This window comes from Barbatula barbatula (assembly GCF_947034865.1).
Source record: "Barbatula barbatula genome assembly, chromosome: 2".
Lineage (NCBI taxonomy): Eukaryota > Metazoa > Chordata > Actinopteri > Cypriniformes > Nemacheilidae > Barbatula > Barbatula barbatula.
In genome coordinates, this window is record NC_136767.1 from 18,886,417 (window position 1) to 18,912,050 (window position 25,634).

Consider the following 25,634-nt stretch of genomic DNA (forward strand, 5'->3'; position numbering starts at 1 on the left):
CCACTCAAATAGGAAGAGATTGTCAGACTGATATGTGAAGTCAGGGCTGTCTGAAGACAAATACCTCTGACATCAACAATGAATCAGACAATAACAGCCTAAGTATGGAAATACTCATTCAAATAATTCCGTCTGTACAGGAAATAGCAGAAAATGTTAGAGAGGACAGAAAAAAGTGATATACTCATTGATATCTTCTTTACTTACTTGTAAGAAACATTTTCAGAGATTTGATTTCTGATACAGAAATAAAACACACAGTAACACGTTTCATAGTAAAACCTCCTTTTATTGAAATCTTTCACAGAGCTAGTTGTGTTGTGAGTGTGATGCATCAAGCATAAAGCACAATGCATACTATGGTCCCCCAACGGACACAAAAAAAAGGAAAATTCTGTCATTATTTACTCACCCTCTTGTCATTTCAAACCGTTATGACTTTCTTTCTTCTGCAGAACACGAAAATAAAATCTGAAAAATGTTCATAACTGGCTCCCATTCACTAGCATTGGTTTTATGTCCATATACTGGACTGCTGTTTGGTTACCCTTTTTTTGGTTACTTTTGTGTTTTTGAAATGGTTTGAATGGCAAGAGGATGAGTAAATGACGACAGAATTTTCATTTTCGGGTGAACTATCACTTTAAGACGTTTCTATGTGTGTGCACGTATGCTGGACACATAAATAAAACAATTCCTTTTTCCCGTCGCCCACATACCAATATGATAGCAGCCTCCTCGTAACAACTATTCTGTACATCTAAAATTCATATAATTTTATTTACAGTAAACACACTTCTGATGAGCATAGCTTCAGGACGGTGGAATAAGAGGGGGAGCTAAAATGAGCTAAAGGCAACAGTGTTTTCAGAAAACTGTGTTTTCAGTCAACACAGTGTTGATACTTATTATACATTTGTCACATTCCTCAACGTTTTAAAAGTCAGTTCTACTGAGTGACATGATACTTTGAACCTATCTATCCAATGCGCTCGGTCATATATTTACCTTGACACCTGCACCCACACCCACACTGGAATATGTGCACTGATTCATTTATTGACCTCTCTCTCAACCTGTTTCAGCCTGTGCTAAGGCAGACTGAATAAATGACTGCAGCTCATATTTGTGCCATAGATGTGTGACACAGCCAAAGTGACCCTGTGTTAAAGCTTGAGCAAAGAGGGCCCATCAAATAAATTAATCAAATTGTTAAACACTCCCAGTCAGATGACTTCACAAATCCGGGAAATTGCTAAAGCCAACACAATATGACCTGGCACAACGTGACAGTCATAAATAAAAGGCGGATTGAGAAGAATTTGCTGAAAATAAATAAAACTACTAAAAGCCCTCAGTCCTCCAAATCCCCTTTGCTTTTGTAAAACTGTCAAAAATTCATCCATCTCTGTCTTTTTAAGACTGACACACAGATCCTCTTTGGCCTAAAAATGAATCGCCCAATCGTATCATTCGCTTTGGTAAAAAAGCGTCTAACAAAAATGTGTAGATAAATGAATGAACCATTCAGCATCTGTCACTCAGAATAACACACTTCCATCGCATACCAAAGCCAATGCATTTCAGGCCCTGTGGAATGCTGCCCTCTATACTCATTTACGAGTAATCACATGTAAATTGTTCTTGTTTCCTAGCGTCAATAAAATGCTTGTACAACCAAAACAAAATCTATCCTGAGCTTGTTGAAAATAAAAATTATTCTTTTTTTGATTCTCAGCATTTACAATGGGAACGTGTTAATGTACAGTTGTTCAGTATACAACTCCATATCGGCAATTCTTTGCTTGAAAATGTGCAAACAATGTCGACAAAGCAGGTACATTTCAATAAATTAGCTATGTGGAATAGCATGAGTAATGAAACGTGCATGTCTCATTGTGTTGTGTATTGCTATCACTACTGACATGCCTTAGTCTCTAGTTTTCTTTCATACATAAGTAAATTTGTCACTGGTCTTTGAAGAAAGACAAAATGAGCTTCGAGTCTCCCGAGTTCTCCAACAGGACAGTGGCACAGTCGGGGCTGAATGCAGCTTGGGATGCACAGCTGATGTTTCCCTCTTTTCTGTCTATGCATGTCTTTCTTTTCTAGTTTTGTGTGTGCGCACCGTGTTTGCTGAGGACACCAGGTCCTGTTCTTTGTTCATCATCATAAAATAAAGAGGGTCCACGTATCCACAATCTGAGCAACCCTGGGCCAGCGCTGGCACAGTAGCCAAGTTCCTGCCACAGTATTGTGTGAGACTCGACACAAATCAGATCTTATACAAACTACTCGGAACACTTAAAGCAAGTTGTCCATTGCTCATTTCGGTCCCTTCGTCCTCTAAAAGCCCTGATATGTCAGCGTTTGGAATGCTATCGTGATAGCTGCTGAAGCTGATATTGTCCTCCTTCAGCTCAATGGTCCAGAAGGGGGCGTTCAGCTTGCGGTTCTGGTACTCCCTGTATGTGTACACGCCTCCCACAGCCGCCATGAGAGCCACCACCACTATAATGATGACGGCCAGGATGATGATGTTAAACTGGTTCCACGGGAGTTGAGTTACTGCAGCCGCGGTGGTGTTGGGAGCCGAGGTGCCTAATCTTGTCAGCAGGGTGGACATGGTGAGCTGGGTTGTAGTATTGGGGCTGGAGGTCATGTTGGTGAAGTGAAACCCCAGGGTAGTGGTGGATGGTGTAGTCTGGACGACTATGGACGAGCCAAGAAAGGAAGGAGGATAGACAGAAGGAGAGAGAGATGGACAGTATGATATTAAACTATTTCTATATAACGTATTTATATGAAAAAAAAGTAAAATGGTGGCAATCCTAGCCACTGAATGGGCTATATGCATGCATAGACAAAACCTCAGTTCTTAGACTTTATTACACAAAGATAAAAACAGACAGTTTTAAGATCGTGGACCTACATACATTTTCTGCTCATCATTCCATTAGAAAATAATTACTTTCAGCACATTTTAACTTTATTATGATATGACTATGGGGTGCCAAAACCCATCTATAATTTTATAGCATATCTAGAACAGCATTACAACTAAATTGTTGCATCCCAAGAATATTCACTCATGCATTTTGTTTTAAAAACCAAAACAATATTTTTGCAGCAGTAACATCCTATGCTTACAGTTAAAACTATTGCCAAAAAATGCAGCACTGTAAGCATATGGCATGCAGTTTATACATAAGTGATATATTGCACCAGAGTTATTATAGTTTAGTTCTCAATATTATTGTAATTTCATTCATATTTCAAATTACCTTTCACTTTTATATTTTTAGTTTTAGCAATTTTATAAAGTATGTGTGTTTATTTTTGTGTTACTTAATATTTTTAATTTATTTAACTTAATATATTTACTATCAAATAAATCTTTTATGTTAAGGTTACATTTCTTATTTTTGTTTAGTTTTTCAAATAATATTTAGACCGATGTTAACATTTTTTGTAATTAACAATTTTTTTTGTCGTTTTTGTAAACTATAACAATCTTTGATAGACCAAAGATAACAGAGAGACAGTGAGTATTTTTGTTTAGTTTTAAAATAATATTTAGACTCATCTCGCCAAAAGAACTTCAGTGCAACAACTTGGACAAAGACTGAAATCCCACCTCAGCCAATCAGCTTAAAAGCAACCAAAGTGCATTGTGGGAGAGACTCATTTAGCTATTATTTGAGGTAAAATGACTTCCATATGGAACTTCAATGGATGTCGTGAATGACCAGCAACATGGCTGTAGCAGCAAAACATCTGGAACGGAGCTCAGATGGGGACTGAAGGAGATTTATTCTTGTTGGCTGAGTGGAAAGATTGACGAAAAGAGAGTGTAGATTTGGCAGATCTACTGATGTGATAAATCACAGTTTTCCGCCCTGTCTCTTTCTTATATTCACCCTGTGGTCCTTCCACACTGTTTGGCAGCTTGTGCTTGTGGGAAAACACTATCTTGCTGCTGTACAGTGTAACACTGATGGAATCAACAGATTACAGAAGAATGCTTGAGTCAACCAATGTAATGTTAATAACTTTTAAATGTTGCTCAATACTGTCTGAATGCGGCTGAAGCCAGGGACGACTCAAATCAATTTGCTTTAGAATTCGCAAATAAAGACAGTGACACATTTGTTTTTGGGGTCACCATTTTCGTGAAAAGAGGGTACAGGGTTTTACACGCAAGACTTCTTGCTAACTGGCTTTGACTCACCTGTAGGAGTGCAGTTCTTGGTGAGTGCGTCCCCCGTGAAGCCGTCGGCACAACGCTCGCAGTGCAGGCCCGTAGTGTTGTTAATGCACCTCAGGCACTGGCCCGTGTCCGGGTGACAGATCTGAGGGGATGTGAGCAGGTCTGCGTTCCCACTACAGTTACATGGAATGCAGATGCTGTCGGCGTTGTAGAAGCCATCGCTACACTGCTCACAGTTACGACCCTGGTACTCTGGCTTGCACTGGTTACAGATGGGCTGACCGCTTTTGTCTAAAACACAAAGCACAAAGGTTTGAGGTTATGGATTATATGTACTCTATACATACAGTCTGAAATAGAAGAACAAGACAGCATGTTAAAGAATTCTATAAGCATTAACTCTCTTTCTTGATATTATCATTGGATTTGAAGATATTAAGGAAAATAAAGTAATCTGGCCAGCAGGTGGCAGAATCTTTTTCAAGATTTTAGGTAGAAAGTATTTGAAGAATTGTCAAAGATTAATTTTTATTTATTTTACATTTATTTTCCCAAAACAGTAAAAGGCTAGCTGTTTTTATATTGTGAATGACATCTTTTTCTTGTAAATTGCATCAATCCTCCTTTTTCAATTCTAGCATGACAAAAAATAATGTAGTGTAAAGATGTTCTTTAGTAGTCACTGCAAATTAAATTACAAGCAATCAAATATGACCACATATAAACAGCATGATCATTATGACTACTGAGAAAACGTGTACACGTGTTTTATAATTGCTGACACATGATTACACTAAGAAAGTGGCTAATTTGAGTCAACTAAAACTCATCACAACTTTCTTAAAAATAAGAAGGGTTTCATAAATCATCTTTAATGAGCACACATTGAACATCTCTCCTCATTAAACAGCCAAACTTAAACATTAAACATGTTTCTTCTGTATTAATCATCATTATATGATAACTGCGGATGCGTGAACGGATCTGCCTTTCAACCAATTTTGACCCGCTTTGTCTTCTACGCTACACAATTTCCAAAAAGTACATCAGAGAGCTATGCATAATATTGAGCTCATATATCATAATGTAATCGACAAGTCAAAAATAAAATAACACTAATATTATGAAATATAAGATTAGATATAATATATAGATAAATATCTGTTCAGCAGTAACGTTACAGCGTTTATTTATACGCCACATTTTGACGAGAAGTTAAAGATCAATAAACCACCATCAACAAACCCACGCCGTGATACTAAGGCAACTACTCAAATACTCAAAAAATAAATTTCAGAGATCATTGCTGCATGACATAAATAAAAGACTTAAAAAATGATGGATGAAAAGGAAACTGAAATCCAAGGAAACAAAGGTCAAAGACTAAAGAATACATTTTATGATGCAGCCAAGACATTAAATAAATGAGAAGAACTGACAAGGAGAAATGAGAGAGAGAAGTTAAAGCAAAAACAACATTGCAAGGAATGCAATAATACAGACTGTAATGTAGCATCCACTGTGAATCAAATGCATTTAACAGAGCAGCAGTTTTCATTTTACATGTGAAGAAGGCAGTGTATCAAGGTGGGGGGTGTATGACCCTCCTCTCAACACATATTCCACACTCAGCACCTGCGTTCTGCCGACATTGGGATATAAAAACAAAACCTCCTGGCAGTGATGCACCTCCAGGGACTAAAACACTACAGGAGCTGATTTTCCACATTTCTCAAGCAGAGTGTTTAAGAATCATCATGGTGAGATAAAGACACAATACACGGATAGAGAGAGACAGAGTAAAGAGTCCATTTACAAACATATTACTGTACATATATATAATACAAAAAGTTACGCACAAAAACAAAATACCATAGTATGCATTTATATATAAATAAATAAAATAATATATGAACAAAGAGGTAAGGTCCCTTTGGGCTCTCCAAACTAATTTCACATTATAAGTTCAAAACTATACTAAGAACATACATTCATATCAACAAACAGCAAAAGACAAAAAGGTTAAGATCAAAATGAAAGGACATTTGAACTGTAGTTGGTTGTAACGTTGGTTTGTCTAACCCACAGTTGTAACACCAATGTAAACAGTGACACACACACAAAGACGCCTTTTGTTTGGTCTCACCTGTATTGGTGTATTCCCAATGAGCCCTTTTCCACTTCATTCACCGGCAACGGAAACTTCACAAATAATTTCAACAGTTCCAACACCATACAAACATATGTCAGGTGAAATGCGAAGGTACACTTCCCGATGTTGTGACGAAAACGTCTGGATTGAGGTTAGTCAATGTTTAACCATCTTAGCGTTGTACAGCAGTTGCTGGTGGAGTGTGATAGCTTTTAGCTCGTCATCTGTCAGCGTCACAAGGGCATGCACAGAGACACAAGCAGCGCTGCGTAAGGTTGACGCACTGCTCAGACAGGTACAGGCATGCGCACGACCACAGGCGCTTCAGCAGTTCTCAAACCTTCTGATTAAAGGGAGACCCAAAAACACACATTAAAAACCCTCTACACTCATAAAACACTTCATAATTTAAGTGTAAAGCACACACAATAACTAAACAGATCTCGATTTAGTTTTACTGTTTGATTCCTTCAAGTCATAAACGAAAGCTGAAATACTGTCTTGTAATTTAAATGTTACATTTTTTCTATAGGTTTTTAAAAGCTGTGGACATGAACTGAACTTTTCATGAGCTTTTCATGATCTGCTGAATTAAAGGTAAAGGTCTGGCAGAACAGAGCAGGCACCTCATTCACATTACAGCAACTGAGGTTGTTGGCAGATAACAAGGCAACCAGTGCTAAGTCATTTCCAATGCAAATTTAGCCAGCATTTGCAAATCCAACCTTCTTTTCAATCCAGCGCTGGCAAGTAAAAAGAGACACTTGCTGTAGGAAGAATACAACAAGCAAGAAATTATCTTAATATACTGCCAATATTTATTGCAATACATAGACAAAGAAAGAAGCCAGCACTTCAGACACAATATGGCCAGCTATTTGGTTTAGTTTGGCAAATGAAAGCAGAGTGATACAGTAAAAAAAAAATAAAGTCACCATGATCTACACTGTAGCATTTTCCTATAATATCAATTATTATTAATTTGTTTTGTCCTTATGGGTCCACTGTGACTGTGCAAGATTTGTTATTGCAAAAGCAACTCTTGGGAGGTTTTGCTATAAGAAAGTAAACTGAATATAGAGATTTGCTGTCAGTATAAGTATTTTGTTGCGACCGCTGACATTTGAAAAAAGCCATCTAAGATGTAAGTTTTTCTTTCTTCATCTTTTCATTTTTGGAAGGCATTTAATGACAGCAGGACCAAAACACTGACAATCGAAGTCAGCTATAGGCAGCATAAATAATATACTATATGTTTATACCTTTCTTGTTCAGATGACTGTAGTGAGGTAGGAGGGACAAGAGCCGGGATTCGAGGCCGGTGCGTGAGTTATAGTGAGCGTTAGCTGTACGCGCACCAGTCTCGTATCAAGGAGGAGATTGGGAGCATAAGAGGACGAGCGACCAGACCCTCAGTGAGAGAGGACCAGGCCCGGACTTTATGTTGTGTTTTATTGTTTGTTTATTTAATTAAAAGTTGTTTTACGTTCGCCTGTTCCCGCCTCCTTCCTTCCTTTTATTGAACCTTGTTACAATGACATAATGTTATTATATTTACTTTTAGAATATACTTTTTTAGTGCTGGAGGCTGACAGTGGGCCGGAACTACAGCACGAGCACACAACAGCACGAGCACACAATTATGCGTGTAGACGCCAATTGCCAACAAAACATTGACATTTAACTTTACACTTTGATTTCACTTACTGTGTGCAGTTCATGTCTGGCATCTTTTAAGCACTGGGACCACTCCATCTATCAGTTACAAACATTCTCCGAATCCAGCGTTATATCCACCGTTTATTGAAAATGCCTTGAACAAACAGACACACCTTAACTTCACTATCGCAAAAGGAACGAGCAGCGCTGACAATCTTGATGGCAAGCGGGTCTCGCTCATTGGTTGGCGCGTGGCCGTGCTCTTTATTTCACCTTGCCGTGCTTTTCCAGGAGGATCGCCCAATTAAAGGAATAGGATCCCTGTTAAGAAACAGGGATCCAGACTTTTAAAAATCTTTCTGAAACAAGTTGGAGTGCTGAGGGAATGTATCAAGAGCAGAAATACTACGTCAAACATCCAACTAATTTTTAACAAGTTGACCATGTTAAGCACGAGAAGCCAGCAGGTTCGGCAGTGTAAATAAGTCAGAATGCATGACTTAGCATGTTATCTCCACAATGGAGCCGTATGCAACATTGACACCTAGCTAAATTTCTAAATATTGACAAGTTTATATGATAATTTATACGTTTGCAGTGGTATTGTCTAGGGATGCACCGAATGTTTGGCAACCGAACATATTCTGACAAAAAAGCAAAATAATGATGTGTGATATGAGATAAGCGCATAGTCTAAAGCGTAAGGTGCAAGTGCACTCAGGGCATGTATGAATCCAATTGTGCTAGTTTAACTACGGGAACGGTCGACGCGCTCGGGGGGCACCGTTGAAACGGGTTTACCGGTTATTGCAATAAGTAATGGGGATTTTTTGGCGTAACGTGCAGTATACCAATCCGAGTCTCATCTTTCATTCTCTTTAGAGTCACCATGCAATCTAACAGGACAATTCTAAGTGTTTCTAACTGTGTGTTCACACCAAGCGCGAACGAAGCGTTAAGCGCGGGCGATTTACATGTTAAGTCAATGCAAAGACACGATAGACATGCTAGCAGCACGATTCGTGCGAATGAGGCGGCGCGAATGGCGCGAATTGAGCGTTATTCGCTTGAGTTGAAAAATCTGAACTTTGGCGAAAATTTGCGCCGCGTTAACCAATCGGGAGCCTGCTCTTGGAGTGACGTGATTATGACATAGCGAGCTGAGGCAGAAATTTGAAACAACCATGAAGGACTGCGCCAAAAAAGAGGTAGGACTATATTGACTGTCCAATGGCCAGGCATTTATAGCCATCCCTTCCAGGCCCAATTTACAACAAACCAATCAAAAAGGCAAAATAAAGCTCCGCCCTACATTTTTTCTAATTTCAGAAGCCGTTTCACCCAGATAGACGTGACGATACGTAAAAGTTGGACAAATTTTCGGTGTATTTTCTAGGATCTCTGTTTGAAAAGGGCTTTAGTTTACATACCAAGGACTGAATTGCCCAAGCGGAGGTGTGCCACATTAAACATTAGATAATACAATAATGTATTAGTAAAATGCAAACATATATATTAAATGTGTGTATTCGGCCGGAACAACTCCTGTCTCAAGTCGCTATGTGTCGAGTCTTTAGAATGGCTGTGAGTCCTGGGGGATGCATCCAGACTGTAGATGACCATAGATGCAGTGAGAAGAATGAGGAAAACAGTCACTCAGCAACAGTACGATGCTGACTAAAACTGGATTATATGAGTCAAACAGGAATTGCATTATGAGGTATCATTTGTTTCCACTCTCTCTGTCTAATACTGAATATGATCTTCTGTCTTCTGTGATTTAAATTCAGATGAAGTGTTTGCATATTACTGTATCATGTGTATTCATTTTTACTTGACCTTAGACAAAACAGCCGCCACATTTCTTTCTTTATGAGCTATATTAAAAATGTCCTATAAATAAATTGAAATGAACTGAAAGTTGGTCTCTTGCTGTAATAGTTTCACCATATATTTTATTTAAATTTTAACTAAATAAGCACAAACAGTAATAAGACTACGTAGGATCAATGACATTCATCCAAAGGTTAATTCTGATTGGTTGGTCTTCAAGCCACTTTGATAAGACATGTAGTCCTAAAATGTCTCTGAAAACAAAGTTATACCAAAACCTTAATAATGAAATATTTGTTATTCAAAAGCTACTTTAATGAACTACTTTAGCATCTTGATTTTGGGACCTGCAACCTCTCAATCACAGCAGCAGAGATGATGCCCCCCACTGTGCAGTGATGTGTGTCCATAAATGACCTAAACCATCAGCTCTATTCTCATGCTTGGTGACATTTTTAGATATGCACAGGTTATTCAATCTATTATTTATTTATTTATTATACAATCAAATTATTCACTTCCATTATACTAGTGGTCCGTTGACATTTTGATGTATATCCATTGTTAGCGGCAAAACCCCTTTAGCTCCATAGAGATGTTCAGTGGGCCAGCAGTGGGCTGACACAGCATTCTGCTCTTTGTTAATAAAAGTGCAGCCTTGATGAGTAAATGAGGAATTCATTTAACATGCGTGTGCTCCCCTGTACCTCATCAGACCGTCTCATCAGGGATTTACGTGCTGAATAAAATGAGGTCTGTTGGCTAATCAGCGGCTGGTCTTACTGAGCTGCTTTCTGCATTTCATTACCATAATCACTAATCCTCAAAGACAGGAACCTGTATTTCCTTTTCCAGCATGGGCCACTTTTTGAAGGTATGATGATGAGATCCATGATTACACACACTTTCTTCTTTCTCATTAAACACTATGATCCACATTCAATAAAAATTCATTCTATTTGGGACGCTTTAGTATAACCTCAAAATGCTGTTTAGCAGTTGCTTCACTTAATCCAAATGGACACAAGAATTTCAAGAACTCTTGTGTGATGCCCAGAGCCATCTTTAGCTGTCAACATATCTACCAACCCACCGAGAACAAGAGAGAGTGGGTTCCACTTTATGCCAAAAACTAAATACAGCTTCATATATCATTATCTTATCTCTGCTTTCTTTCTGAAACCATATTTTGTGATTTTTGTCACACTGACCCTTTATTTTTGTCACTGGGCTCTTACAAATAAGTAATATGTGCCATATGTAATATGTAATACTCATTAGCATCATATTGCATTAATGTGCTTTTTTGTAAAATATTTGATAATGATTACTTTAACACATCTTTATTCCTTATTTTCTTCCCTCATCAGCCTATTGCCAAATGATTGATAAAAGTATTACCATTTCACATTTACAGCATGGGGAAGTTACATTGGTTTCTTTGTTATCTCTCCTAAAATCGCACCCATACTTTCAGTTTAGATTGTATGTGAAGCATGTCACTTGCGTCACGCAAGTAAGAAAAGTTGTGGGCGTTTCACACTGCAATATAGCCAAGAAGCAGCACCTGAAGTCCATCCATCCATCCATTTTCTACCGCTTATCCGGGGCCGGGTCGCGGGGGCAGCAGTCTAAGCAGAGATGCCCAGACATCCCTCACCCTAGACACTTCCTCCAGCTCTTCCGGGGGGACACCGAGGCGTTCCCAGGCCAGCCGGGAGACATAGTCCCACCAGCGTGTCCTAGGTCTTCCCCGGGGTCTCCTCCCGGTCGGACGGGCCCGGAGCACCTTCCTGGGAAGGCGTCCAGTAGGCATCCGTAACAGATGCCCAAGCCACCTCAGCTGACCCCTCTCGATGTGGAGGAGCAGCGGCTCTACTCCGAGCTCCTCCCGGGTGACCGAGCTTCTCACCCTATCTCTAAGGGATCGCCCAGCCACCCTGCGGAGGAAGCTCATTTCAGCCGCCTGTATCCGGGATCTTGTCCTTTCGGTCATGACCCAAAGCTCATGACCACTTTCTTCACCACGACGGACCGGTACATCGACCGCATTACTGCAGAAGCTGCACCGATCCGTCTGTCAATCTCCCGTTCCATCCTTCCCTCACTCGTGAACAAGACCCCGAGATACTTAAACTCCTCCACTTGAGGAAGGAACTCTCCACCAACCTGGAGTGGGCAAGCCACCCTTTTCCGACTGAGGACCATGGCCTCGGATTTGGAGGTACTGATTTTCATTCCAGCCGCTTCACACTCTGCTGTAAACCGTCCCAGTGCATGCTGAAGGTCCTGGTTTGAAGGGGCCAACACGACAACATCATCCGCAAATAGCAGAGACGAGATCGTGTCGTCCCCAAACCTGACACCCTCCGGCCCCTGGCTGCGCCTGGAAATTCTGTCCATAAAAATTACGAACAGAACCGGTGACAAAGGGCAGCCCTGCCGGAGTCCGACATGCACTGGGAACAAGTCCAACTTACTGCCGGAAATGCGAACCAAGCTCTTGCTTCGGCCGTACAGGGACCTGACAGCCCTTAGCAAAGGACCACAAACCCCATACTCCTGAAGCACCCTCCACAGGATGCCACGAGGGACACAGTCGAATGCCTTCTCCAAATCCACAAAACACATGTGGATTGGTTGAGCAAACTCCCATGAACCCTCCAGCACCCTGTAGAGGGTGTAGAGCTGGTCCAGCGTTCCACGGCCTGGACGAAAACCACACTGTTCCTCCTGAATCCGAGGTTCTACTATCGGCCGTATTCTCCTCTCCAGTACCCTGGCATAGACTTTCCCGGGAAGGCTGAGAAGTGTGATCCCCCTGTAGTTGGAACACACCCTCCGGTCCCCCTTCTTAAAAAGAGGGACCACCACCCCGGTCTGCCATCCCAGAGGCACTGTCCCCGACCGCCACGCGATACTGCAGAGGCGTGTCAGCCAAGACAGCCCCACAACATCCAGAGACTTGAGGTACTCAGGGCGAATCTCATCCAACCCTGGTGCCTTGCCACTGAGGAGTTTCTTGACTACCTCAGTGACTTCGGCTTAGGTGATGGACGAGTCCACCTCTGAGCCCTCAGCTTCTGCTTCCTCAATGGAGGACGTGACGGTGGGATTGAGGAGATCCTTGAAGTACTCCTTCCACCGTCCGACGACATCCCCAGAATACACAAATAGCACCTGAAGTGTGAAATAAAAAGGTGAATTTACCACTGAAAAGAAATATTTGAGTGTGTGCGGGTTTTCTTTGTTATTTAAATACCATTAAGCACAATTCTGAGTATCTTTAAAGGGGTAGTTCACCCAAAATTAAAAAATCTTTCATAATGAAATCACTGACTCACCCTTATTTCATTTTATACATGTATGTTTCTTTCTGGTGCAGAACAGAAAAGAAGATATTTTGAAGAATGTTGATAACCAAACAACAATGCCACCCATTGACTTCCATTACATGGACACAATAATTCAAATATATATATTTTTGGTGTGTTCCACAGAAGTCATTCACAGGTTGTGAACAACGTGAGGGTGAATAGATAAGGACACAATCTTTAATATTGGGTGAATTATGAAAAAGTATGAAAAACACAAACAATCCAGGTGAATGATGAAGACTGAGGCTGTCAGTGCCTAATATTATGCCTTTTTTTTGGGCCAGGAAACAATATAAAAATCCATTGGTTGGATGGTTAACATGGCCTAATACCCCTGCTGGTAGATTACGTAACTACACCATTCACTATAGACAGCTATTTGTGTATTCTGTTGGGAATCACTGGTGACAATACCTTAGCCTTGTAATGACCTTGTGCCCCCTATAGGGGTTCCGCCCCCCAGTTTGGGAACCACATTTAATTGAAAAAAAAACTAACATTTAGCCATAAAATCAACATAGTAATAACAAAGTGACTGTCACTGTAATAGAGTAATCCTTCCTGGATGTCACAACAGTTCCTCTCTGTTCCCTAAAACTGCACCTAGCTGCATATTTAGGGTACATTGGTGTGCTCCCTTCTGAAACTGCAGGGAACACTAAACACGCACCTGCCCTTTCTCTGGTCTATGAGGTGTTTTTCCACCACCAGGTCTATCTATACCTCATTACATCATAGTGCGTGGCTTCAAGAACATTTCCGACGCAGTCAGCATACCCAGCCACCCACAAATAGACACAAGATCACGCGATTTCTCGCAAAACATATGGCGAGCACAAATGGGCTACAGAGAGGGAGAGCTGCGGTACCGATCAAAACAATATCTAAAAACAACACAAGACTCTCCCATCCGCTCTGCATTTATATTTCATTAACATATCCTCCAAGGGTTTTGTTCTCCTCCTATTTGCACTGGAGGCCCGGAGGCAAAAAGTTTTTTGTTTCACTTTCACTTAAAAATTAACTCCTCTCTTCCACCCACCCAGAAATTCAGGCAAGCTGCGAGAATGATGCAAGACACGTAATCCAAAACAGATGAGAGGTGGGAACTTGACTTATTCCAGATGTGGAGATCTCCTCTGGCGACCAGGGCAATAAGAGCTAATGCTAATTTGAGCTACGTTAGCCTGATGTGCATGTGGGAAGGACTTACCTAGCGTACAGCTGCCAGTGGAGGTCACACTGGAACAGGGGCAGGGGATACAGGCGTCTGTCACGGGAGCGCCGGGCTTTCGGTAGAAATTATACCTGCAGTACTCACAGCCGGATCCTTCCGTGTTGCCCTGGCAGTTGACGCAGAGGCCTGAGAGAGAGAGAACAGGGGGAGGGAAAGAGGGTTGAGTAAACAGACCTAGAGCTTTGACTGAATGGACTGTGGTCCAGTGAAGTGGATGAAAGCAAATACTAATTGAGCTAGACAAAGCAAAACTAAAGGTTAGGAGACCGACTGGAGGGAAGAGAAAGAGATCGAACACACATGTTTCTTAGATGTGCACATAACCTCAACACAAGAAAAGAAGGAAGGAACTTGGGTTGAGATCAAACCCTGCAAGAGCATGTGCAAATCTACCAACAAAATCCAAATGCGGTGTTACAAACATAAAACACACTGTGTCTTTGTTTGTCACTAGAACATTTAGGTGACCTTTTAAGGGTTAAATGGTTTTCGAAAGCTCTAAATAATTGCACATGTAGCTTTCAGAGAGGAAGAACATGACATCTCGCGCACGGACGCACACAAACACACACAGTATTATTTACATGCCAAGGCCCCCTGAAAATCATACACAACTTGGTTAACATAATTAAACTTTAAGAAATACAAAATATGTATAATTTATTAGATTTATAAGAACATTAAACCCCTGTATAAACACACAGCATTTCTTTGTTATGTTACAAGCTTAACCTGACAGCCTACTGCAGCCCCTAATAGGGAAAAAGCGACCAGCTGAAAAACTGATGTGCACCGGCTGAGATAAAGAGTGACATATGGGCTCTGTCAGGATTTCATTCTCCGGGCTGAGGAAATAAAGCAGATACACTGCACAATTATGACAGAGGTGGATGAAAGAGCAGAGAGATAATGACGGTGAGGAACAAGGTGTTGTTTTGGAGCTGAAACAGGATCTGGTGGTGTTTTCACATGTGACGGCATTTCACATGCTGATCAACACCTGTGCTATTGATGTCTTAAGACATGCTGTGGAACTGTAGCTCATTATTATTTTTCTGTTACTCATGCGTGTACAAAGTATAAGTCACTTTAATAAATGGATGAACATATTGGAATGTAATGGACAATCCAACGATTGTAAGGTGTACTTGAAAATGAATGCCAAACTAATGAAGGTACGCAAAATAATTAAGTTCATTTAAAGGTACTAGGTCTTATGGTGTGTACCAAAGTCAAAGTTCGGGTAATATACAGTCGCCTTTACACAGCAGAGCAGCACCAAAAGCAAATCTGAAGTAGCATAAAACCACAAGAAAGTGTGAATTAACACACACTTTTTAATGATGATCTGAAATAAAAAAGTACAAAAAGTTCTTACAAGAGTTTAAAACAATTTTAATAAAGGTATTTTTCCCTATTTGTTTCCATGAAATGAACTTAATGTTATACTCTTTGAGGGTGCCTGCCTGAACTTAAGTGGAACTGACAGGCATCCACTAATAATTACTTTCACATCAGTTAATTGCAAAAATGACTATAGAAAGTGAGTCTAGCATTATTTGCTAGCAGATGCAATCTGGTTTATAATGTTTTAATCATATGTAATATTAACATTCTTACATTTTTCAATGTGACTTCATTGTTTACTGCCACTACACACGCTCAGAAGGCAATGATCTCAGAGAAAGATTCATGATACTAAGCAAGCTAGTCATAACTAGGGATGAGAGTATACTGCACAGGTAAGAAGAACATCACAAGTAATCTAGGAGTTAGTTTTTCTCAAATAAACGTTCATCGCTTTTATCAATCAGCCCTTCGTCTTAAAATCGATGTGTCCATTTTAATACAACGTTTGTGGTATGCTAAATTTAACACATTTTGTCTTGACTTTGTGCAAAATAAGTGAAAGGGACAACGCAAGTTGTGCTAAAGGTAACACAAATTTTGTTGCTAGACGGTTTCAAAGTGACAACATAAAGGTTTCTGCGCATGCGTGCATTTGTAGACTGCCCTTAACTTCTGGTACATTCGCAAACTAGTGCCTGTAGATTATAAGCAAAAGAAGCCGAGAAGAACTGTTACATGGCTTAACTTGTTTCTCCAATATTTTGAGTTTAGACTGCGATACCAAGCTCAACCGCTCATATGTACCACATGGTTTCTTTAAATGCTTTAAAACTACAGGACCCATTCAACAAATTGTTTATTTAATGCATTTATTATACAATATAATAATAATATACATTAATAATAACAATGAAATAAAATTTAAATAGTTGTATTATTTGATTCTACATCTACATGGTTTAAAAAGTTGAATTCATTTGGGGTCTAATCTCAGTTGATAACAGACACTATTAATCAAATCTGTTCTGTGTAAAATATAAAAATCAGAGGCAGTAAGAATTCACTCTTGACTCCTTTAGGCTACTACTGTTCCAGTCTGTTTGTCTCTGTCCATCTATCAATATAAGGCAAGAGCTAAATGGTCAGAGATGAAAGCAGCAACATATTCTTCTTGCACAATACAAAAAGTGCACTTGAGCGATCTAACACAGTGCCAAAAACATAGATAAAAGATTCTGTGTGTGGATGGACTGTTGTCAGTCCCAGTTTAATGTGGGATTTTAGGTGTGTTTTTCTACTGGGTATTCAAAGCAAGAGGAGGATCATTAGTGTTCAAACGCTGCTCTTTGAGTTTAAGATTAATGTGTGTTCACAGTTAAAGCCAAACGCAAACACTTCCTCTGGTCCAGATCTAATTATTTTACCCATAAGAAAGAAAAATCACAAACTGGATGTTTCTCCAAGACAGCAATGAAATTAAATGCTAATGGAAACTTTTGCTTTTGCTACTTTTCTTCCACGTCTCTGATATTTCTCCTGCGAAAAATCTCATCATGGGTCTAAAATATATATTTTGGAGTAGCAGTGCAACCGGCCAATAGCAGTGCATAGAGCACTTATGACAAACATAAATGCCATTCGTCTTCGTCGTATGACTTAACAATATCAAACTAGGAGGAGCAGCATCATTAAGTATGAATGTCGGTGTGTGTACCAGTTTAATTAAGTTAATTAAAATCAGTGTGAGAAAACCAAACACACACACACACAGTCAATAAATTAGTGAAAGAGCAAAGAGACGCTTATTGTGTAGCTGAAATACTGTGAGCCTGGAGTAGGTGCAGTATGCAGTAGGTGGTCATTCAGTGTTTGTTGATCTTTCTTCTTTCAGATGAGATCATGAAGAGAACACAATAACAGGATTTAATAAGGACAGAGGGACAAAATTCAATGCCTCACAGCAAGAATCAAAGCAGGGTATGTCAGGATCATGACTGGTAGACATATTTTTTTGACTGTGTCACTTAAATTGCTCCAGAACATGTGTTTGCTCACAAACACATGCATGTACAGTACATAATCACACAGAAACAACAAGCCGTATAATAAGAAAGTTATGTTGTTTATTCTGCAAAGTCTAATTTAAAGGGACAAAAATTCTGTCATCATTTACTCACCAAATCTGTATACATTGCATTGTTCTGATGAACACAGAGAGAGATATTTGGATGAATCCTTCTAACTAAACAGTTAATTGTCACCATAGACTACCATAGTAGGAAAAAAGTCACTCTCCCGTACCTTCTCTGGATCTGTTCCACATTGGTGGAATGATCTACCAGCTGCTACAAGATCAGCAGACTCGGTTGCCATCTTTAAAAAACGCCTAAAAACGCATCTCTTCCGTCAACACGTCGCTGATTGATTTTTCCTACTGCTCTTCCCTTTCCGTCTTTAAAAAAAAAAAAACACTTACTAACCTCACTATTCTTGGCTTTGTATACTGTGCTAGGCTTCAATGGACTAGTTTGATGCACTTATGTATTTTGTTGCGTATGTTGTTATAATTGTTTCCAATGTTTCCTCATCTGTAAGTCGCTTTGGATAAAAGCGTCTGCTAAATGACTAAATGTAAATGTAGCAGGAAAAATTACTATAGTGCCCCAAAACCGTTTGCTCTCCTACATTCTTCAAAATATATTCTATTGTCTTCAACAGAACAAAAATATTATAAAGCCATTTTTCCTTGTATGGAAGGGAATGGTGGCCAAGAAATGTATGGTTACAAGAATTCTTTCAAATATCTTTCATCAAAACAAAGAAATGTATACAGATTTGCAACAACTCTTTTTTTTCATTTTTGGGTAAACAGTTCCTTTAAATGTGCATTAGTTATTTTTTTGCCCCTAGAGAAAGGAATAATACATAAATGGAAACCTGTTTAAGATCATGCGTACTTTACAAAATAATGAGATACTGAGCTTAATAATGAGGTCATCTTTTGAGGGCCAACATGTTAACATCATATGTCAAGCTGAATAGTATTGCTTTACACTGGATAAATTGTAAAATATCATAAAATACATGTTCATTTTAAAAAGTTGACATAAGTGTGTAAGACATGATTCATTTTATGGCACAAAACATAAGACAAAAGCACAAACTATACAAACAAACAATTCAATATGAGTGCTCTAACACAGACTCAAAGGTCAAAGAGAGAAGGTTAGTTTATAGATTGAATTAAAATCTATCAATGGGGAGGAGCCCATGTAAACCGCTGGGGCAGTGAGTGTGCAGAAAGGGAACAATCACCTTCAACTGGGTTCAGAGGTGAGATAGCGCCCACGTAGGTGTAATGCTGTGCTATCGCAGAAGAATGGAAGAATTCAAACTTCAATTGAATGAATCAACCTCACCTCATCAACTGACCAAAGCAACCTCAAGATCCAGCAAAGTGGCCCAGTGCTTACAGATAAATCATTAGAGATTTTAAGAGGAGCAGACAGCATGCTGTGACATGTTTGAAACTGGAAAAAAGCATTGGGTTGAAAAGGCTACAAATTATTAAGAGCCAATGGGTGACCATTGATTGTTTAAGGTAGAGGGTCTGCAACTGCCCATTTAAAACTAGATTAAAAATATGCTCTCACCATTAAATATTAACTTTAGGAAGTTTTCAAAAATAAGCATTATTTTTTATTAAATCAATTTATAAAATGTCATTGACATCAACTCAAGTCTTCAGCCTGAAATCTTATAGAAGATGTATAATTACATAATGATAAAATAGATGATAATAGAAGATATGGAATTTAAAATAAAATATTTATTTTTATTTATTTCTGTGGTAATTGAATATGAAAATCTCTGCTATGGATAAGTGATCTTGTCTGAGTGTAGAGACGTGTTTATCTCAGGTCGAAAAAGCATCAATGAAGATGAAGCATTCAAGCAAAGGACCATCTATAGGAAATAGATATCAGACCAATAAAGCTACAGAAGATCTGCAACCAGAGGTCTCTAGATACTCTTTAACAGCTCAAATTGTGCTTGACTAATGTAACAATATCCATTCGGCTCTGTGCAAGCACACGTAGCAAGTGGAGGGATTCATTGGCTCTGAGGCACAGACTGGGATAGTTGAATCTTACGTAATGGCTGAAAGGTTGCAAATGTACATTACTGGCTATTAGGAAGAAAAGCTCTGAGTAGAATGCATGCTGAAAGAAACGATTAAACACCTCTGAAACAGCACAAATGGATGCCTGGAAAAACTGAAAAGCATGAGAACAAAAGCATCAAACTTAAAATAAGGAGTTCTGCAGGTAACACAGAAAATGTTAGAGTCACTCAAAAGAGCCATATGCCTTCACAATATATTTTTACACTGAAAAAGCAGATACAGCCCCCTGACTGACTTATTTAACGTCAATTTTTCTCCATTGTGCTGAAACAGAAGGAAGCAATTTGAAAGGTCTGATATTATTTTAGGTCTCTATAGATGCATCGAGTTGTAAGACACAATATCAAAGACACATCAACACCAAAGTATAAGAGCTACATAAAAAAAGCCCTGTGCCTATTTAATGTGGATTTAAGCCTCAAGTACGTATCGTTTCCATAATCCTGGACAAAAACATTACAGGACTAAATAAGGAGTCCTTAATGGAGCAACTAGATTTTGTATTGAAACCACAAGGCAAATTTATACCAAACACTCGCCTTGCCAAGCACTCAATGTGAGTAAAGCTTGGCTCTGTCGAGTTCATAAAAAGGAGTTACTCTATGTTTGCTTTATTAGGAACTGCAACATGACACTATATCAAAACATATAAATAATACCTTTGAAGCTAACAAATGTAAAAGTGATGTGGGGTGCCCAATCCTGCTCCTGGGCATCTGCAGAGTTTAGCTCCAACACTAATCAAACACACCTGAAAAAGCTAATCAAGATCTTCTGGATTACTTGAAAAATAACATGCAGGTGTATTTCATTAGGGTTGAAGCGGAACTCGGCAGGACTGTAGATCTCCAGGAGCAGGACTGAGCACCCAAAACACGCCATCTGCTAGAGAAAACATCTGTTCCAGCCTCTTACACATCAGTAGAAATCTCTCAAAACCTCCATATGGTAATACATATGTGGAATACTCTTCGCATTAAGCCACAAGTCGAAAATGTGAGACACAAAACACAAGTGGTCTTTACATGTCCGTGATGATTTTTTTCTCATTTAAACATTGACTGGATGATAAACAGTCAAATCTGCGAAATTAACAATTCATTTGCAGAATTTGCAGATATTTGGAGCCAATGTATGTGTCAGAGATCTTTGAATTAAAGGCTGTGGTCTGGTACAGTGAGAGATGAATTAATGCTCTGCTGTGCTGAACAGCAAGAACAGCAGGAAAGTGCTTATGTGCAGCTCTGAGTGATGACTTTGCTTCTGGCCTTCAGGATTGACACCAGCCTTTGGTGATTGCACTGGATAAACCCGACCAAAATCACTTTCAGTTTGTTTTGATATCTAACATTACAACTGATGTGACAGATCCATACAATTCCTAAAATACAAAAACTTGCTAAGCTACTGATAAACTATCTAACAATATTACTTGTTGGAGCAATGTGGAGATTTTAGTGTTATCTAGTGGTTAGGTTGCAAATTGCAACCAACGGTTCACTCCATTCCTCCCTCTTCCTTATCGAACACACACTATGGCGGCTCTCACAAGACAAAATGCATTCTGTAGAGCAGTTTGTCCTATTAGGGCTACTGTAGAAACAACATGGCAAATTTTATGCAAGGGAACCTACCATAGACATAATAAATACCTGAACGCAGCATTGACCGCTTTGTTCTGCTGTGGCGATACGTAAACGGCGCCGCCATATTAGTGAGGGCAACCGTGCACTAAAAGCCAACTGAACCCAATGGGAGAGCTGCGCTTTTTCGGCATTAAACGCACAATCACGTTTACATTTCTTAACATATTTCAATGGTTTACAATATACGTGGAGTACAACTTTATCAGTTTTCTAGTTGCTTCATATTTTGATAGTTATAGCCTACTTCAATATTAATGGTTGTCATAAGGAAATGTGAAATACATTATTTGTGCCTGTTATTCGTGAGAATCCACTAGATGGCACCATGTTCAGTGATATGTTATAGGCAAGACAGGCAACAGAATAAATGACCACGTTGCGGTAGTCGAGAATAAAACCCAGACATGTAGAGATTGTTTCTGAGATTTATATGAATCATCGAACAAAACAACCAAAGGTTATTTAGTTTAATTTACGTATTATATAAAAACTAATGTTTCACACTGTGGAAATGGCTTTTTCGGTAGTAATTTTAGACATTTTCAAAGATAAAAGATGTTCTTTTCCTTAATCATGATGCATGTGATATAATAAAACAAATAACACTGCCGTGCGTTATAAGTATGAAATAGGAGTATGTAGTCATATAGTTAAGACAAATAGTTTAGGTTTTACCCATTATATCAAAGTGAATGAGCTGTGTTCTAATCATGTGCATTTAATCTACCTTAAATTATTTAACATTAGCAATGTGTACACAATTATTAAGCCTAAATGAATGCTTGACAAGCCCGTGTTTTAACAGTTCCGTATGACATAAATACATTTTCCAAGTCTAACCATCTTAACTGGAACCAAAACATTTCTGTACTCCACGTAAATAGAAAAGTATTGAAATTAGTTGAGAAATGAAAATGGTGTTGTGTTTTTATGTAGAAAACCTCAGCTCCTCCATTCACTCGTATGTCTTTGTAGTCGGCTTTTGCCCTCACCAATATGGCGGTGGTGTTGATGTTTGATCCACTGGACAATAAGGCGTCTAGTTAATATATCAATGTCTATGGGACCTGCGGTGTATGTAGAAATAGCGTATTGATTCTAAGGTAATAAAAACACTTCATCATGTTAGGTCTTTATACATCTCCAAAGACATAGTTATGTATATTGTATTGCATGTTTAGGGCACACTTCGTTTTTTATCTTTTCTTTCTTGGTACATCCATGCTTTCTAGAATTGCTTTTAATTAGTTTCTTGTTTTATATGTCATGATTCTGCCTAATCTTGTCTTGGTTTTCTGGTCTGGAGCAGAATCATGACAGACCCACGTGTTTTATGTGGAAAGAAACATATTATTGTCAATCAGGACATAATATGTGTTCTCTCCAGTCTCGTCATTGGCCCCGCCCCTCTCGTTCCTAGTATTGCTTTCCTCCTGTGTCTCATTACCCACACCTGCCCATTGTTATCTCCTTTGTTAGTTTTCCTATAAGATGCCCTCATGTCTATTGTCTTGTGCTCGCTCATTGTACTTGTTACCCTGTAATAGAAGTCTCGTCTGTGGCACTAGAAGTCTTGTCCTGAAAGCTACGTTAAGTTTATTCTAGTCTTGTGAGTGTTTGTTTCGGTCTTAGTGTTTTGAAGTACTCCGTCAGTTCTTGTATGTTCTTTTACCCCATTGTGGGCTTTTGTTTTGTGTTTTGTATTTATTAAAATCTGTTAACCCCCTTCACCGCTGCCTGCACGTGGGTTCTTCCTAACCAAACCCTGACATATCTTTCTAGTGAATTTTTCTCACGGTTCCTTTTATCTTACTCACTGGCGTTTGCAGGATTTTAAAGCTGTAATGAAAAAAGATTTCTTGTGAGGTCCCTCACAAAAGGTTCATAATATTTGTGGGTTCTTGCCATCAAAAAGTTTGGAAACCTCTACAACACAACTAACCCACAAGATGAAGGAACATGTATTTGTCATTGGCTGATTTGCACACTTCTTTTAGTGATTCGGACACTAAAACACCACAAAAAGGACGTGCAAATAAACCGCACTATCAGCAATTCCTTCCCTATCTCCGTGTGTTCCAAGAGAGACTGTCACTATAATAAATGTACTTGGATAAAAGTGTTCCCTAAATTACTAATTAGTTATCCAGCATTCTGCAGAGCAAGATTCATGAGATAAAACACTGCCATCCAAAGAACTGAATGGATGCACAAGAGAAAGTGAGGTAATAGTGTACTGGGATCAGACTGGCTCACCTGACTGTGGGTTGCAGGAGTTGCTGTGATTACTACATTGGCATGGTTGACACCCCGTGCTGCTTAACTGCGTGAACCCTGGAAGGCAGTCGTCACACTTGTCCCTATGCACCCCTGCCTTGCACGTGCACATGCCTGAACTGTGAGAAAACACAAAGAAGCAGGTATGGAATTAAGACAAGCTGAACAGAATGACGCAATTGTTCTTGCAGCAGCATTTGAAGTAGCCTTAAAAAGCCATACAGTACATTAAGAGGTTAAAAGCTCTGTCCACATCAAACAGGTATCCTCTGAACCGCCAGAACCTTTTAGTAGACCCACTCTGTGAAAGCTTAAGTAACGTCTATTTGAGATAATGCTGTACACTAGTAATGTAAAAATAGACTGATCGATGTATGGTGATCATGTATCTGAATATGAAGACCTAATTCATAGATTTCAGGTTTTCTTCCGGTGGTGAGTAGCATTAGGGGGTTGGTACTAATATTAATGGAGGAAAGCATTTATACTGAATGACACAGACATTACACAGTACAATTAGTACATTTTGTGCATTCCAAAATACAGTTAACTAACACAACTAAACAGACAAAACATGATAACAAAGTAAAAACATGATTTTTGAACTGTAATCTGTTTTTGCAGATCAACTCTACATTTATATTAAAGCGTCCCTGGGCCAGAAAAAGCTGATAATTTCCAGAATATCAAATTTAAAACTTAAAAAACCCCGTAATAAATATTTCCTATAATATAAAACACATTAAGAATGTATTTGTGACTGGGACAGTATAACAAACAATACAGTGTGACAAAACAGTTTGTTTTCTCAATTGAAAAAGAGAGCCCTAGCTGTGAGACCACATGATTATATTGCATGCCCTGGTTAGTGTGACATCACCTACATGGGTGGGGCAAACATCACACAGAAAGTTGACTTTGCAATTCGTAAGGTGAGGAAAATGTAAAATGAGTTTGAGAAAGATGAGATAATGCACTTGGATAAACCAGCAGCTTAACTTAAATTTAACAACAGAGTAATTTCAGTGTAACAGTGTGCATATTACTCAAACAACACCAGACAAAGAATAGAAATGGTATCTTTAAAACAGGAAATCAAACTCAATACAAAACAGGTGTGCCCTAATGCGAAACAATGAGTAACCAAGACAAGCATTGATAAACGGGAACATAGGAACAAAGAGAAACAAACTATGACTTGATAATGAAACTACAACAGACTATTCCTGACATTGTGTGTACCTGATGTTTTTCATCTTTAATTCACCCTTTGGCTTTCAGAACTCAAAGCTACCATACATCTAACTTACTCTCTCTCTCTGTGTGTGTGTGTGTGCTATAAAATCTCAATATACAGTACTTCTTGGAAAAGCAGTGTAGAATAAATCTGCTCTATGTGGGAAATCAAATCACAACATCATAGTGCTTAAAATAAATGAGACTGAAACACTCAGCGATGAGAAAACTGATTTAACTGTTTCACAATTCAGTCTTCTGAAGAGCAAATGAGGAACACAGAAAGATAATTCCTTCTGGAAGAGGCTTGGTAAAACTGAGAAAAATATCTGCGATTTTTTTCAGGCATACAGGCAATTTCAATATGGTTTTGACTCGCTCTCAGAGTGAATGTGCTCTCCACTTGTACGGTCAGAAGTTCTTTGACTTTGCTTACTCTCAGTAATGAGACTACTTGTTATTCTGTCTGAT

General features: G+C 39.0%; 1 protein-coding gene across 1 annotated transcript in view; it reads right to left on the bottom strand.

Moving 5' to 3' along the window:
* Nucleotides 1-271: 271 nt before the first annotated feature.
* LOC306906942 (multiple epidermal growth factor-like domains protein 9) overlaps nucleotides 272-25,634 on the bottom strand; it is a 60,362-nt gene continuing 34,999 nt past the window's right edge. The window contains exons 3-6 of the mRNA XM_079478710.1: nucleotides 23,907-24,046; nucleotides 14,445-14,594; nucleotides 4,232-4,501; nucleotides 272-2,712 (exon numbers count right to left, since the gene is read on the bottom strand). Coding sequence (XP_079334836.1) covers nucleotides 2,276-2,712; nucleotides 4,232-4,501; nucleotides 14,445-14,594; nucleotides 23,907-24,046 — 997 coding nt within the window. The 3' untranslated portion in view covers nucleotides 272-2,275. The remainder of the gene's footprint in view (nucleotides 2,713-4,231; nucleotides 4,502-14,444; nucleotides 14,595-23,906; nucleotides 24,047-25,634) is intronic.